Here is a 17,170-nt window from a genome sequence, read left to right as displayed (position 1 = left end):
CTTCACAGAACTATGGCCCTGTGAAAAGCTGCACCTCTACAAGAATTTTAGGTCATTGGCATCTTCAGATTCCTTGGTGACGATGCTCAAGCGACTGACAACTCATATTTGGAATGGAGTTGGTGCAGCGAGTTTCAGTCTTCCAACAAGAGGAAGAGCATCAGCCAAACTGAGGGTCAGGGAAGTGTAAATATTGAAGAGAGCAATGTGGCACACAGCCAGAGCCAAATGATGGGTTGGGCGGATATTTGCACTGCAGCGGTGCTCGAAAAATGGAAAGGCATTTTCATCCCGGAAGGCATTTGCAAAAAATTTCCTGATTGTCTTAAATTGGCCGAAGTATCTGTTTCTACCACGACTAGTGGCAGTTCAACTGGGCCATTTGTGCCATTTTGCTTCCGTGCTACTTGTCAACATCTTGCTCCGCTCATCCAAGTACGAGTTGCGCCAACTGTGCCGAAGTTCACTAGTAGTACTTTGCTCATTTCATCTTCTTTCTGAACACCAGGATTGGAAGCATACTAAATTTTTCTTGCTGGAAAATCATGCATGCATTAGATTTCTATTTTGTCGAGAAGCTGTAGTGTCATTTCTGAGTTTTATACCTTCAGCCATTAAAACGTGGGTATTCGTTTGATTCACGAGCATATGAGAATTGGGCAAATCTCGCTAAATAAATGGGTGGCGTTTCTACATTTTCTCTATAGTTATCTTGTTTAATTTGAATGCTAGACCGTTCAATTGGTTCGGTCAATGACAGGGTCAAATTGACTGAAATCTGCTGTATTCGCATATCTCCGAGGAAAGGCAATGGATAAAAGGTTTACACAAACTTCCATATCTTCTGTGAACTTCATTTGTGTCTGTTTTCACAGAGTTACAGAATTTCATGTTTCAGCTTTGCAGCGTACGTTGTGATGCATACAATTTTGAGTAAAGCATGTTCCTGGGGCTTCGCTGTGCTAATGGCAGCTATCTTCATTTTACAGAGGCAAGTCAACTTTAGCATCCTTTCACCGAGGAAGATCCCAGCCCTGTACAAACTCTACGAAAAGGTAAGTGCCATGCATTAATTGCTAAATCAAAGCTGATTCTGTTAAGCTATTCTGGTTAGAGATGTGCCCCACTCAAACCTGCTTGAGCGAATGAATCAATGGAGTGTTGTCAACTGTGGGAGTGCCGACGTGAAGAGGGCTGGAGTGCCCTATTTGCAGAGAAACACGACATGCAGTTGTGACAGGTGAGCAAAAAAAAACACGAAAGTGGGTTAAATAAGAGTGCATTTGTTGAGATAAAAAGATCACTTCAAGTGGTCCTTGGTCATTTGATGATACAGCAGCATACCTGTCAACTCTCCCGGTTTGCCCGGGAGACTCCCGAATTTCGAGAAATCCTCCCGATTGTATGGGCATAGTCATAAATTTCCCAAAAAAAAGCACTAGCGGAAACCTTGAAAACAAAATAACTAAGGACATGGGTTCAAAATTTTTTTTGATCGCATATGGAATGCTTAATTCACTTTTGCCACAGTACACTGGTGTCATGCAGAAAAGTGCATTATATTTCCGAAGGGCTACTAGTTGCAAGGGGCTCATACAGGAGCGGGGCCAGCGGGGGGACACGGGGGGGGGGGGGGGCGCCTCTAAAATTTCCACTTGCCCCCCAAGAGTGAACATGTCTAAAACACAGCGCGTAAGTTCCCCGCCTCCCTGCCCCCCTGAAGGAACTCACTTGTCGTGGGTGCCGCCCCGGTAAAAAAATCCTGGCACTGCCCCTGGGCTACATTCATATGAAGCTGTACTCAGTACAAAGAGGACACCAGAAGATTTAACCAGGGTGTCGGAACGGAACGAAAACCGAAAACGAAAAACGAAAAAAAACGATTTTTTTGACCGGAACGAAAACGTAACCGAAACTTTATCTATTATTTCGTTTCGGAGTGAAACCGAAATTTTTTCAATCGTTTTTCGGTTCACGAGAAAACTTCGCAATCCGGGACAACTGAGCTCATGCATTGTGAGCATAACCTTAGAGTACAGTATTAGCGCGTACCTCAGGCAGGAATTTCGAAACAAAAATGTGTTGAAATTGTGCGAAAAACGAAAACAGTGGCAACCAGAGATGTTTATATCAACGCAAGTGGACTTTTCATGCCTGTCAAGCAGGCCAAAGTGGAGCATCGTCGGCGCAGAAGTTTGATACAGCGAAAGCTGTTATGAGATCACAACAGCTGAATTTTGCACCATAATTGTCCGCCGCCGCCGCCGGTGTCCTTGACAGCTATCGCGTGAAATAAGAAAAAATTAAATGAGAAACAAATGTATAGGAACACAAGCGCAATGCGTTTGTGTTCGTGTGGTTCAGTCTTCGACCTCAAATGGTGCGCAATAACGTAACAATGAATAGATACCAACTGGCCCAAGCAAGTGCCCTTATAAGGAATTAGTAGCGCACGAGATATGTCACCAAGCTACTATCCCTCGGCTTTGGTAACGTGTTTCGCGAACTTTTGCAGTTCTTAATGCATCTCATGACATCAGCATTATGTGGCGTTCATTCTAAACTCGATAGATCTATCAAGGTGCCTTTCCTACGTTGAGGAATTACAGGAATGGAATTGAACTGCTAGGCCATTCCAGGAGATGGGAATGGGCTAAGTTTTTCATCCCCAGGAATTGAAAGGAATGGAATTGCGGCAAGTTCTGATTCCCCGGAATGGCATTTGAATAGAATGGAGGCGCCCATGCCGCAACACTGCTTCCCACCCACTGCAATGCACTCAACCATAATTCTTCATCATCATCAGCCACAGCACAAAGTTCACATAATGCCTTACAGATGTGTAGCGGGTACCACGATTCTCCGAAGAATGACGAAAAATGACATAGTGGAAACTTCGCTACATCAGAAAAATTTCGATGATTTATGACACAGTGGGTACCTTGCATATGTACTTGTATTAGTTGCCCCAAGAGAATCTACAACGGGTTCTACAAAGTGCGCTCTTCCAGCTTTCGCTGTGACTGTGCTGCGTGTTCCGCGCAGGCCTGGCGATCTTTTTATCAGAACAGTGGTCTCGCACATCAGAGAGTACACTCACTGACGTGCTGCTTCTGAGAACGTGCTCACTCCCTTTAGACAAAGCATTGAGCCCACTAAAAAAATTTGTATTTGCCTTTTGAGAAAATAAATACTAAGACTTTGAAATTAATACTGGTTTGTGCTATTTGGTAGGAATTCGTGGTACAGTTACTTCCGCTCTTCTGAAGAACGTGTTTTACCCTTGTCCCACTTTCTTAAGAAGAGGGCAAGTAACTACATCACAAATCCAATGTTTTTTTATGAATACCTTAACTTCAAATTTTTGCATTAAAAAAACCATTACGTACCGTTACGGAACATTTATTTTTTGTTCCGGAACACAAACGGAACGGAACTATTCGCGTCGGAACGAAACTAAAACCGAAACGGAAAACATTTCGTTCCGACACCCTGGATTTAAGAGTGGAAAATTTTCTGTAATGCCTGCTTTGTTGAAGCCTCCTTTGTTTACTTGTGTGATATGAACAATGGCTGAAAATGGCTGGCTGTGGGCTACTGTGGCCACATTTCCTTATGCTCTGCCCCTCATAGCAGGCATCAACACAGCTATAATTGATAAAACACCTCACACTACAGTTCCCCTTAGACAAATTTGTCACAAATTTTTTTGCAAGGACTCTGATTTGTGGAGTCTGCATTTCAAACAGTGGTCTTTTGGATGTGTAAGGTAATTGTTCTGCAGGCTGGCGGTGACCTCCAGACGGCGCTGTGCAAGAACTACGCCAAGGACCGAAGGCATATGGTGCTTCTGCGGGGCTATCAGCTCCAAGGTGCGCATAATGATTGCACACATTGTACGTTGTCATATCATTGTGATTCTATAGGTGCAGGTTCCCTGCAGGCCGCGTATTATTGGCAGAAAGAGTAAACGTGACGAGCTCATAATGAGCTCGTTCTACGATTTCATGAAAAATAGGTTCTTTTCACAAAAAAGAAATATACGTACAAGCCAGGGATTGCAGTAGTACCTAAGCCACACCACTGTGGCTGCGCAAGACAGCATATGCCAGAAGGCTGCCTGTTTTGAGCAAACCTGTCAAAAAGGGATAATAAAGCATGCAAAATCAGCAAAAACATGGTCTGTGAGAAAGTCATCCCTCTCTTAAAAGAATGCATAAATCAAGGCATTGTTCACAATTCAACAGCATTGGTGGGTGCCGTGTAAATTACACTTCCTTTCTCGCCTGCTTCTCTTAGCTTCACTGTCTGCCGTCTTTTTGTGGTTACCACAACAAGAAATATGATCTCTCGGTTTGCCTGTTTCTGCTCCCTGTTAAAGCGAAGTTTCCTAGCAATCTACCTCACCCTGTGAAGTGTTTTCTTGCCTGTTTCGTGCGTAGAGCGACCGGTGAGCCCCCCCATTGCGGTGTCCGAAGTGAAAGTAGAGCCAACACCGTCCCCGTCGGCCGTGGCACCCCACAACCCCCGCAGCCCCGCCACCACGCCAGCCGGTGTCGGACAGAAGCGGCCTGCCGGTGGTTCGCCACCAAACCCTCGCGAGGCCAAGATGTTCAAGCAGCCCACCTCGCAGGGTTAGTGGCAGATCTTTTTTTTTGTCGGCTGTTTTGCACCAAGCCTCTGCATTTAGTTTAAGTCTAAGAGGCAGAGTGTCCAGCTTGGCTGTGGGAGGACTTGTGGGTTCTGAAAGCACGCTTCTGCCATTACCCTTCCCCCACCAGTTATCCCAGCTGGTACTGGCTCCCCCCCACCTGACACTTGGCTTTAATTAGGGCTGAAGCATCAATCAGCATCAGAATATTGCAGGATGCTGGATCCTCCAAAAAAAAAAGGAAAAAGAAAGAAGGTTCAGTCCGGTTCTAGTTTGCTGTCAATAAAGCAGTGCAGCTACATGTTGGTCATGCCGACCAGTAAAGATTAGTGTAAATTTTAATCCTTGTTGTTGGGCTAGACACTAGGGCAACACGACACAAGCACATGCTGCCAATCTTCCTCACTTGGATCTTAATAACCACTTGCATATACACTATACAAAATTTTGAAAGAATGCCAATGCAAGATGACGAGAATGTAGTCCTTGTGATAGATTACTCATAGAGGCGGACAATGCTGACATGAGAAATTGGAATGCACAATTGTTTACATTAATTATATTTGACTAATTATTCTGTCAAAGGGGAATTGGTACCATTCGAGGGGAAAATAAATATGAAATGGTCATAGCCATAATGCTGGTGACAGAGCTTATAAAGAAATTACCCCTTGTCACCACCACTTACAGTCGCTCTGAGGTGCTGCAACCTTCTGTGACTTGAGAAATATTCCTGTTTTGTTCCAAATCCTTCGCTGCCTCTTTTTCACACCCACACTTCTACACTTGATAACTGGCATTCTTGTGCGTGCCAATTCAATGCACAGACGTCAAAAAAGTGAACTGCTATCTCCTTTGTTGTGACTCAAAAGTGTTACCGTGAGATGCTCGCCCCCATGGTTCTCTCATTCGCATGCGATTACTTTGTTTACAGGTAGGTGTTCACAGACTGGCAATGCTGCTGCGCACGAACAAGAAAAAGCTCAATATAATCGTGTCAAGCCGCCACCTGACAACTGACTACTCAGTTTTAATTTTGCGAGGCAATGAATAGGGCCAGATGGTGCGTGTGTATGTTGAAATGCGCGCTTTGTGCGACAGCTACTGGATTACAGAATGACACAGATATGACAAGTGAATGTAAGTCCTGCAAACTGTCAAGCAGTTGGTAGTTTGTGCCACGTATGTCCACTTGTCGTTTCTTCGTCGTTTAGTCCGGTAACTGTCATACGAAGCGCATGTCAACATGACTACTCAAAGTTTTACCTTCCCGATGGGTACGGTGAACACTACTGAGTTTGCTTGTGGATGTTGACTTGCAATGCTTTGCCCTCGCCATGGCCATGTGTCCTGGGGCCACATTCTTTGACTACCGTCTCTCAGCCTTCTTGCTCTGCTTCAAGGGTTCAGACCCGACTCTGACAGTACTGTCCTTGCTGTCCTTTGGCTGGAATCACACCGTTGTCACGACCCAAGTGGAAAGTGAAATCAAACGTTTCAAAATACAGACCCTAGCATCATCAAACATGCGTGAAACAAAATTAGTTGCGGGAATTTTACTAAACTTGTAAAATGAAAAAGTTAATTATGCTGGTTTGTCTGTATGTTTAATAGTAAACGGCGAAAGGGAAAACTGACATCCAACCGTTTGCAGCACAAACCTACAAGGTAGCCCATATGGATTTCCCAGAAAGAAAAGTGTGTTAGTCGATGAAAAAATTTGACCTTGCGCAAGGTTTGAACCCACGACCAATTCCTTTCCACTTGAGCCAACCAAGAGGTTAACAGGGGGCAGTGTGAGGACAAATTGATTGATAAATTAAAGCACATTGACCCTGAATCTGGCAAATCTGCTCATGAACATAATTTGTCATATTCAGCATCTATGTGCTTTGAGTTGTTGATTGAATTGCAATAGTAAACAATGTATAAAAAGTTGATCATCAAGTGCTTCAAATTTAACTGCAGTTAATCGTATAGCACAAACTATTCGATTCGCTGCCTAAATTTTGAATGTTTGTGCACGCCTCGTGTCCGTAAAATGCTAGCACATGGAAATGTTCAATGAGCAGTAGGACACAAGAGGCCCATTGTGGTCTCGTACAAGGTGAAAACAAAATTTTTTGCCAATGGGTGTACTTCGGTACCATTGGGTGAACTGACCATTGTGTACAATGAAAGTATTTCGGTGTCATATGCAACTTGTAACGAAATTTTAGCATTAAATAGAAAGAGTGAAGCAGTTGTGTGCCATAAAAGCTACCACTGGCTCTTATGACTGGTCATGCTCTTCGTCTCTTGCTGCTTGGCACCACAACCAACAGCGTCACCCATGAGCACCATGGGTGGCTCCCCCCAGCAGCCACAGCTGCAGTTCCAGAACCAGGGCGCTCGGCCGGGCATTCCGACCCCGCCCGCCCCACACCTGGCGGCCATCAACCAGGTACGTTCACGAACCTTGTTGCCACCCTCTGCTCCTATCTTTTCAACAACGCAGCCATAATTCATGCGTGTGTCAGTATGTGCATACTGGGCTCTCATTGGATCAAACTCTGATCAAATTCAAACAAATTTTCAAGTTTGGTAGTCCTGCTATGTCTACATTAAAGCCACTTACTTCACACTGCTTCATTGCATAAATTCAGTTAAAATTGCTTCTCTGTGCCTGAAAATATCTTCTGCCTTGGTCGCTTCTAGCTAAACATTTGTGGTTTTATATCCCTAGCATTCACATAAACGAGGTATGTTCAGAGAGTTCATGTTATTAGCATGAAGAAGGAGAGACAAAGGAACGAAACTTGAGTGCTAGCTTATTCTTTTTCTGCATAATCTCCTCCCAAAGTCACGCACTTGGGCCTGCGATGCTCGAGCTGCCACAGGCCATTGCAGTAGAACTCTTCATTCTGAGTGTGTTCAGGAAGAGCTCGGCGTCCCAAAAATGCTTCCTGCAAAGTGTGCTGTCATGCGAGGGAAGAAGTCACTCGGTGGGAGGTTGAGTGAATATGGTGGCTGAGGCAAATCTTTTAGCAGGAGGAGGCTGTATGCGTCACTGTCACCTGTGCTGGGTGAGCCAGACTTTCCCGATGGGTGCTGCCATTTTTCGTTTTGGGGCCCTAGTGGTGCTGCGCGATATTATAAAGAACACAAGTTTTACATTACGCTAAAACTAGACAGACGCTCACTCATTTTGACGCCTATGGTGTCCGCCTTTTATTAATCCATCACACTGATCATACGAACTTTATGAACACTCCTCATAAAGCCAATTGCTTGCCTACAAAGCAGCCAAGCTAGCCAAACTCTATGCACTAAAAATAGCATGTTGACTGACGAAGAAAAACTTAAAAGTGAGACGGTCTGGCCTTAATATATTGCGTGCCGAATGCTTAAGTCACTTTCACCACAGTACATTGGTGTCCTGTGGAAAAGCCTACTAAGATTGGACAGGGCTAAGCTGCCATCACATGACCGAAGCGCAGCAGCGGATCGAACTCCACAGCTAAAGAAGTACACTCAAACCTCAATATAACAAACATGGATACAACGAATTATCGGTTATAAAGAAGTAAATGAAGAATAGTCTGGTCATAGATACAGTGTTACAAATGTACTTTTATAACAAATTTTTGGATATAACGAATTCACTTTAGTGTCAGATGCTACTTTGTTATAGTGAGGTTTGAGTGTAGCCCCGCTAAAAAAAATGTTGTCATGCTTCTAAAGTTATCATTTGTACATGAAAATGAGACTTACATATCTGATACCTTAAAGGATCCCGTGACTTTTTCCAACTAATCATCAAATGACCTTACTATTGGAGTTTATTGCCTCACGAATTGACTGCTGCAAAAATTTTTTGAATTCGTCAAGTATGAGTAGAGTTACACAGATTTCCACCATTCTATCCTCTGTTCCCATGCAGCCGAACCCGCCCAATGTCACATTGCGGTCCATCCCAGACGCAATGAATCGGACCACCCAGAATCGGTCGCCAGTCACTATTGGTGAGCACCATCACTCACAAGTCCTCTTTATGATTTGCACTAGACATGGCTACCATCCTAATTAATTTTATGGCTCTATCTTGTATTACACCAGTTAAGATCATTTTGAACACTTGGCGCTTAAGGCGTTCCAGTAGCAACCTTCAGCATACAGTTGCATTGAAATTAAAGGGGTACATTATTAAGCTGTTCATTGTAATTGTACTAGTTCAGAACATTCTTGGGAACAAGAGTGTTTACATAACATTGCATTCCCCGCACATTGAGCTTCTACATATTGCAAAAACTGTTACATGTTCAAGGAATGTGCGATAAGGTAAACCTAGGGGCTGCCTAAACTTCTAGCTTTGTTCTACACGGCCTGTTGTAGATCCTGCATTATTTTCACAACTCCTGAACTCTGTTAATTGACCAAATTTGCACTGTCCAATAAACAAAGACGTCAGATGAGCACCCGTGACTGCAAATATGCGCTCAGTGACAGTCAGCTTCTTTAATTTATGGGCAGGAGCACTAGAGCCATTAACAGCAGGGCTAGCTGAGCGTACATTGCATTGGTACGATTGCAGCGTTGCCGCACGTGTCTTTTGAATTGCACCAAAGCAGGAGGTGCAGCAGGAACTGTGCGTCTGCCCTGGAACCAACAGCCGCCGCAGGGTGTGGTGTCTCCGGTGGTGTCAGGTGGTCCACCGGTGTCCACCCCTCCGCCCCCAACACAGACCAGCATGCCCCTGCTGGCTAGCCAGCTGTCCAATGCCCCAATGGCCAGCGGACCTCCACAGCAGATGCGGCCCACACATCCGACACCCGTCAGCTGTGCTACGGGGCCTCAGATGCAGACAGGTGAGAGCATTCTTTCCCCCTCTCTCTTTTACAGGAAGAGGTCCTTTTGTGAATCCTCCTGGCTGTTGCTGATCATGGCTGTCGCTACTGTCGTCTTTACGGTGTATGTGTCGCATTGTATAGCACACACGAGAGCACATGCGTGCACACTGTGTTGTGTTCCACCAGACTACAACTTGTGCATCAATGAAACGGGCATGCAATAGTCAACCTTATAACTTCACTGCATGAACATCTCGCAATGTGCATTTGCATGGAATGTGAATACAAACAGGGCTGCTGTTATTTTGGCGAATGGACGAATAGTATGCTTATACAGTCGAACCCACTTATAACGATCTATCGGTTATAACGACCATATTTGAGTGCACTTACGATTTTCCTTGAAGCTGCGTCCTTGATTTTCCTTGAAGCTGCGATTGAAGCTGCGTCCAGATATAGCGAACATTTTTCGAAGCCTCCTACTTTTACCACGACCACTTCGGACACGGTCGCGGTAAAAATATGGCGATACGAAGCGCAAAAAAAGTTAAAACATGCCTTCTAAAGCGTGACAGGGGCGCGCGTTCGCGCGTGCCCCGCTCCAGTTTACTCGCGACTAAGATATCCCTGATCGGCGAGCACTGCATGCAGATTTCGGACGCTGTGAGCGAGGTCGCTCACTTTCCAGGCATTTCTTCAGTGGTAGAATGGCAGTGAGGGGAAAAAAAAAAATAGTAGGCAGCATGAAGCCTTGCGGTCAGCTTTCGCACGGTAACCTTTCCTGACGCCGTTCTCTGCAGCTACGACCGCCTACGATGAACCAAACAATGCCTTGGAACGCAAGAAGGCATAAATGCAAGAAGTGATAACCGCGATAACTTTCCATCGCAAAAAGGTTCACTGCGTCCCTAAACTCGTCGACGCCACAATGTGCCGCGAAAAGTCGTCCGTCTTTTCAGTAACGGCAGAGACCGGTCGATCGGTGATTATGACTTCCGCGCGATTGCGGCGATGCCTTCGCGGATAAGCATCAGAAAAGAGCAAAGGGGAGGTGACGGCCGTCGATCAACGTGCCATTATGCCATAGCCGACAACCTTACCACAGTCATCTGTAGATATCTGCTCGGCTGCGCGTGTGGCGTACGCCGTACACTGCGGATTGACGGCAGTATGGGCGTGCCATGCTTAGTCATGCTGCCGTTCGCAAGTTCGCCGCCGCCGCGTCGTGCGAGACCGCTTTAAAGTGCGCGTAGCTTTGTAGAAACGAAAGTAGCTCGCTGTTGTTGAGCGGCGCGGGCACCGAGAAACGTCGATGCACTGACAGCGACAACGGAAGTGCGCCGCGCATCGTCGTGCAGGGCCGCGAGAGCATCGCGGACACGTAGAGTGCGCGTTGCTTGGAAAATGCTTGTTTTCGCCGCGTTGAACAAAGAGGCTAGTCGCCGCACCCGTGCACGGTCCGGAGTGAAGCAAGCACGAAGAACGTACAAACGCACGCATACGGCATACAGCAAGCGGCCCGGCAGTCACTCCGCGACCCGAGTAGGCGACGCGCTGCACGCAACTAGCCAGGGATGATCGGCTCCACGTCACAGTACCGCGCTTCGGTGAAACGGTGTCGGCTCATTGCAAAGGCGGTTAATTCACTCGTGAGCACGCAGCGGGCGTCGCTTCACGATGCGAAAAGGCTTAGCTTGTCACCGAAGGGGTTGTTAGCACTTTAATAAAAGTGCACAAAGAAAAAAAAAACGGCTTGGCCGCTAATCGCACGTTTTTAAGGGCGAGTTCATATACAACAAACTACTGATATAACGACCACTTTTCGCAACACTTTCGAGTTCGTTATAAACGGGTTCGACTGTACAGTAATACCTCGTTAGCTCGAAGTTCAGTGGAACCTCAATTATCCGTCCCCCGGTTTTGCGACGACCCCCATTTTACGACAAATCGGTTTGGTCCCGGCAAAACCCCCATAGAAATAATGTGTTCAAAACCTTGGTTATACGACACAATTTTAAGCCGATCCCGCATCTTATGACGACTTTTCGATTCCGTCCGAGAGAAAACACCACCTTCTCTATTCGAATCGGACGCCGACAAAAATATTCCCGAGTGCAAAATAAGAACTTAACTTCCCCTAGGTTGTCATTTAGGAAAGTAGAGAGTGAGACAGTATGCCTTCTTAGAATGTAAAATTTATTCTCCAGGCAGTTCATGCGCTTCTGTGATCCAGTTTCCCTGGCTTAAGATCGCTTCAGGATACGCCTCGATCGCATGCGTATCCAGGGTCGTTACCTAGACAAGCTCTCTCTAGTACACGGAGAAGCTCCAACTGGCCGTAAAGCTCATCTTTGAGATCCGGATATTTTCACGTTTTCAGTCCATGGAAACTTCCTGGTCGACATACAGCTGATCTGCCTTTGTTTGCGGCACTCGCAGTCACAGTCGTTGAGCACACGAAAGGACGTGACGCAGCTATTTTTACAGTGCAAAATAACTTTCGCTTGACGTGGACATTCGTAACAACAGCGGGACTTCACCAGTTGCACTTCACAAGGGAACAGATATGATGCGCACACCTCAGTCGCGCACGAAGGCATCCGACGCAAACTCGTGCTCCGTCACCATATGTGATGGCGATGACACTGTGTCTGACTCTTCTGACGGGAGGCTGTTGTCTATGCGGTTTCGGTATCGTTTTCACGTGCAGGCACTTCTCAGACTCGATTTGTTGGGAGAAAGATGCGCGTAGGATTCGATATCTTAAAGTTAAGGGTAACGACTCACTCACACCTCATTTAACTACCTAAGTAATGCTGCTATTAGCTGCCATTTTCAAAAATAATTTAATCTACCGTCCTTGGAGAACCTCAGGGTCTTGTCATGGGCTATTGAGGTGGTCTGTTCCCCTTTTTTGGGCAAAGCTGACTGCCACTGCCAATATTTTTAGTTTTTCGATTATGCGATGCCCGGATTATATGACGGTTTTGCGTGGTCCCCTCAAAGTCGTATAATCGGGGTTCCACTGTAGTAAGAACCAGAAAAAATTTCGAGATAATCAAAGTTGCACAAATTCCATTGACAAGTCCAGTTCTATCTAAAAACGTCATCACTACTGACCAGTTTCTTAACAGGAGTGCCTAACTGGCTCTTTGTAAAGGTTTTAAAGAAAAATAATGACATACCAGAACAATCAACCAGCTGTGTTTTTTGGCACTGCCTTTTTATTTAGTGCAGAAAGACCGACTAAGGCGGGTCTGCCTGTCAGTAGCACTTGCACCTAGCAAAGCTTTCTCGAGTTGCTTAACACATCGCATGTGGCGATTGCCCTCGTCGCTGCACTCAACTTTATTTTGCATCAAGCGAAGCCTCTTTCTTGTTCGGCTGATGTCGTCGCCCCTTGAGTAGCTGTGACGACACTGCCGTGATCACTGTGTGTGGCGCCACATTGTTTCGCTTAATAAGGAAATGGTCATACCAGCTGATGCCGCAGGTGACGTCAGTGTAGCCCACCACTAAGTCCAGAGAATCGGCCTTCTTTAGCAATGTTGTGACTGGAAGGCTGATTCTTCTCACACGATGCAGCCACACAGTCAGTACCGTTCTGACGTCCAGAAACTTCGAGCCTCGAATCCACTTCTTTGATTAGGGCTACCTTTCTTTGCAACATCAGTGACTTGCTTTGCTTTGTCACCACATCACATGGCGGACGAAAAAATTCGCGCGACGTGCCTTGCGTAAATAAACAATACTGAAATCACATATCTGACGGTAAACAAAACGAAGTGTACAAACCATGCTATTTTGCAGGGCCTACCTCTGTCTCTGTGCACATCTATAGTGATGACGTCTGTGCACATCTAGGACACAGGGTTGCTTGACAAAGTTGTTATGCCGCTAGGTTCCGACTTCACATTCGGGAACAGTGTCCGCTTTGTCATAAGTGCGGCAGCCTCACATGAACCTTGTGAAATGGTTGGTCGGTGAAGTTTTTGTTCCACTCTCGCTCAAGAGTTCAAGATAACCGAAAGTGGGCATGGAAATACTTTGAAATAAAGGTCAATAAATACGTTCGGTACCGCGGAAAATTTCGATTTAGCCGATTTTTCGAGATATGAGAGTTCGAGTTAATGAGGTATTACTGTACATTGCATAGTATGGATATAAATGCAATTGTGTGCATTGTATTTGGTTTAATTGACCACTTCTTTTCACAAACGTCACAGTGTGCGCATTGCATCAGCACTGTATTTTTAATGGTTCTGGTTATCTGTGCGTGTGCAGCCTTTGCACCATCAGCAACATATGCTCAAGTGATCGTCTGTAGTAGCATGACTAGACAGTTTTCACAGTGCAAGTGTGGACTTGCAAGGGTGTAATGCATTTGCAGATGATGGTTTTTGCTGCAGACTGTGCACAAATATGGCGCATATGAGATGACATGGTGTCACTGAAAGGGACAGCGCTTAATGTAGCAAAAATGCCAGCACCACGTGCACAACCCAGCTAGACCACTGGCTTGTTTGCACTGAAATAGTGTACGAAGCCAGCATTTTACATTGGGCTCACTTTATTACCAGATTTGCATTCTATACTGATGCTGCAAACATATTATTTTATTTGTAGCAGGGTGTGCATCATTATGGGGTTCCATTCAGTATGTGTTTTTGCTTGTTCATTCATTCTTGCTACTCATTTTTGTCCCACAGGCTTCAGGGGTCCGTCCATGCGAATGGGCGTGCCTCCAGGAGGTGGCCCTCCTGGAGTGGTGGGCCAAGGGGGCAACCCCCTGGTAGGGGCTGGTGCGCAGGTGTCCCAGCAGGGAATGCCCCCGACTGGACCGGCCGCTCCTCCACCCAGCACCCTGGCTGCGCAGCTGAGCCAGATGCCCCAGGGGGGACCCCCGGGGAGCCAGTTCCCACCCGGACCCCCTCTTGCACAGCAGCAGGCCCAACAGCAACAGCAGCAGCAGGCTCAACAGCAACAGCAGCAGCAGCAACAACAACAGCAGCCCAAGGGCCCGCCCCAGCAGCAGCCCCAAGGGCCACCCATGATGGGAGGTGGTGGACCCCCGCAAGGCATGCAGCCCCAGCAGCAACAGCAGCAGCCACCACCCGGGGTGAGTCGCACAAAACAACACGAGTGCAGTGACGCCTAACTTTGACACTGCAGTCGAACCCGTTTATAACGAACTCGAAAGTGCCGCGAAAACTGGTCGTTATATCAGTAGTTCGTTATAAATGGACTCGCCTTCAAAAACATTCATTTAGCGACCAAGCCGCTTTTTTTTTTTTCTGCGCGTTTTTATTGAAAAGTGTTAACAACTCCTCCAGTGAGAAGTTAGGCCTTTTCGCGTTGTGAAGCGAGGCCGGCTGCGTGCACGAGTGAATTAAACCGCCTTTGCAGTGAACCGACACCGTTTCAATGAACCGCGGTACCGCTACGTGGAACCGATCATCCCTGGCACGTCGCCTACTCGGCACACGCCATCACTGCCCGGCCGCTTGCATTTGTGCACGCATTTGTGCGCTCTTTGTGCCCACTTCACTTCGGACCGTGCGCGGGTGTGGCGAGCGGCCTGTTCGTTCAACATGGCGAAGACAAGCATTTTGCAAGCAACGCGCACTCTACGTCTCCGCGATGCTCTGACGGCCCTGCACGATAGGCGCGGCGCGCTTGGGTTGCCGCCTAATTAAACACGCTGTATACGCTCGCTGTAAGTGCATCAACGTTTCTCGGTGCCCGTGTTGCTCAACACCAGCGAGCTAGTTTCATTTACATGAAGCGACGCGCACTTTATCTTGCGCAGCGCGGCGGCGGCGAACTTTCGAACGGCAATGGCATCGCGCGCTTGTACTGCTTGTACCGCCGTCACCCCGAACAGTTTACGCCACATGTGCAGCCGAGCCGATAGCTGCAGATGAGTGTGATAAGGTTGCCGACGATAAATCGTAATGGCACGTTCATCGCCGACTGGCACATCGCCTTCGCTCTCTTCTGATGCTTATCCATGAAGGAATCGCCGCAATCGCGCGGAAGTCGTAATCATTGATCGGCCGGTCTCTGCCGTTACCAAAAAGATGAAAGACATTTTGCGGCACATTGTGACGTTGACGCATTGAACATTTAAGCGCCGAAAAGTTATCGCGGTCATTGCTTATTGCATTTTATGGCTTCTTGCGTTCCAAGGCATAGGTTCATCCCAGGCGGCCGTAGCTGCAGAGAACGGCGCCAGGAAAGGTTGCCGTGTGAAAGCTGACTGCAAGGCTTCATGCTGCCTACTATTTCTTTGTTTCTTTTTTCTTTATTCCCCACTGCCATTCTGCCACTGAAGAAACGACTGGAAAGCGAGCGACCTCGCTCGTAGCGTCCGAAAGCAGCAAGGGTGCTCGCGGATCTCTGGTATCTTCGTCACGAGTAAACTGGACCGGGGCACGCGAGCGCGTGCCTCTCATACTTAGAAGGCCTACTTTAACTTTTTTTCGCTTCGTATACGCCATATTTTTACCGCGACTGTGTTTGAAGTGTTCGTTGTAAAAGTAGGAGGCTTTGAAAAATGTTCGCTATATGTGGACGCAATTTCAATGGGTAGCATAGGAAAATCGTGAGTGCACCGAAATATGGTCGTTATAACCGATAGATCGTTATACCTGGGATCGTTATAAGTGAGTTCGACTGTATAGTGAAACCTCACTCATTTGAATTTCACAGAACCGTGAAAAATGTCTTAGTTAAAATCAGTCTTAAGGTGTACAGCTAACCGATTTTCCAGAGCTCGCAGAGACTGCAATATAGCCTGAAAAATCGAACAGTCTAACAAAGTTGTTAAGGCATGAAAGTTAAGTTTATTTAGGTTAGAGCAGTCTAAAAAAAATCTCCAATAATGCCCTGCTTCATGCTGTGCTTGGGGGCGAGCAGATTTCATTGTATTTGAGCTGCAGGGACGTCATTGTATTTGAGCTACAGGGCTGTCGCCGACCGTTGCGGGCGGCACAGGAGATAGCCCCATGGCACCAAGCACACAAAATTCGAAGCCGGACATAAAAAGATGCACACGTCTCGGTTGGTAGGTTTGTGGGATTTAAGGGGGGACGCGGGGATCGTTTGTAACTTTTTAGTTTCTAGTCTAGGTTGATGAAATTTGGCACGAACACTACAAATCATCCTAAAACGGCAAATTCAAAATTTCATAAAGATATCTTTACTAGTTTTTATTTTACAAAAATTCACAAGTTCCTTGCTTGTGGAAAGCCTGGCACAGTGACAAACATTCTAGGAGGTTGGAAATACTTTGTATCCTTGCTCACATACTCTTTCTACTTAATGACACGTTTAGATCTCTTTTACGGCCATAATAATTTTCTGCGGAACATTACATGCAAATGCCTTTGTCTCAGCTAATCGCATCATGCAGTAATTATGAAATCAGAAAAGAATTAAAGCCTAAACAAAAATTCCAAGCATGTGTTGAAGTATAGCACAGTCTATGGATTACTATAAAACAAACAGCATGAAAATCAGTGTAGCCATAGTTGTGCTATGCTTTCCACAAGCGAAGTGGCAGGCACAAAACACTCTTTTGAGAAAATGGACAAAGTTTTGGTTTCAGTTGACCCTATGCTAAAGTGAGCCAGGACAGTAATAATTGGTGTCCTTGCCAGAAGGCAATCTTTTGGGCCTCTACTTAATT

At 46.3% G+C, this 17,170-nt stretch overlaps 1 protein-coding gene across 6 annotated transcripts in view; it reads left to right on the top strand.

The window, feature by feature from the left end:
• LOC119383732 (mediator of RNA polymerase II transcription subunit 25) overlaps positions 1-17,170 on the top strand; it is a 137,374-nt gene that overhangs the window by 12,698 nt on the left and 107,506 nt on the right. For all 6 annotated transcript variants that reach the window (XM_037652010.2, XM_037652023.2, XM_037652026.2 and 3 more), the window contains exons 6-12: positions 990-1,055; positions 3,785-3,872; positions 4,443-4,634; positions 6,976-7,094; positions 8,574-8,655; positions 9,259-9,498; positions 14,190-14,599. In XM_037652010.2, the coding sequence (XP_037507938.1) occupies positions 990-1,055; positions 3,785-3,872; positions 4,443-4,634; positions 6,976-7,094; positions 8,574-8,655; positions 9,259-9,498; positions 14,190-14,599 (1,197 nt within the window). The remainder of the gene's footprint in view (positions 1-989; positions 1,056-3,784; positions 3,873-4,442; positions 4,635-6,975; positions 7,095-8,573; positions 8,656-9,258; positions 9,499-14,189; positions 14,600-17,170) is intronic.

The sequence above is a fragment of the Rhipicephalus sanguineus genome, chromosome 2 (assembly GCF_013339695.2).
Source record: "Rhipicephalus sanguineus isolate Rsan-2018 chromosome 2, BIME_Rsan_1.4, whole genome shotgun sequence".
Classification (NCBI taxonomy): Eukaryota; Metazoa; Arthropoda; class Arachnida; order Ixodida; family Ixodidae; genus Rhipicephalus; species Rhipicephalus sanguineus.
Note: the sequence above shows the minus strand (reverse complement) of the source record. Positions and strands in the feature narration are given on the sequence as shown.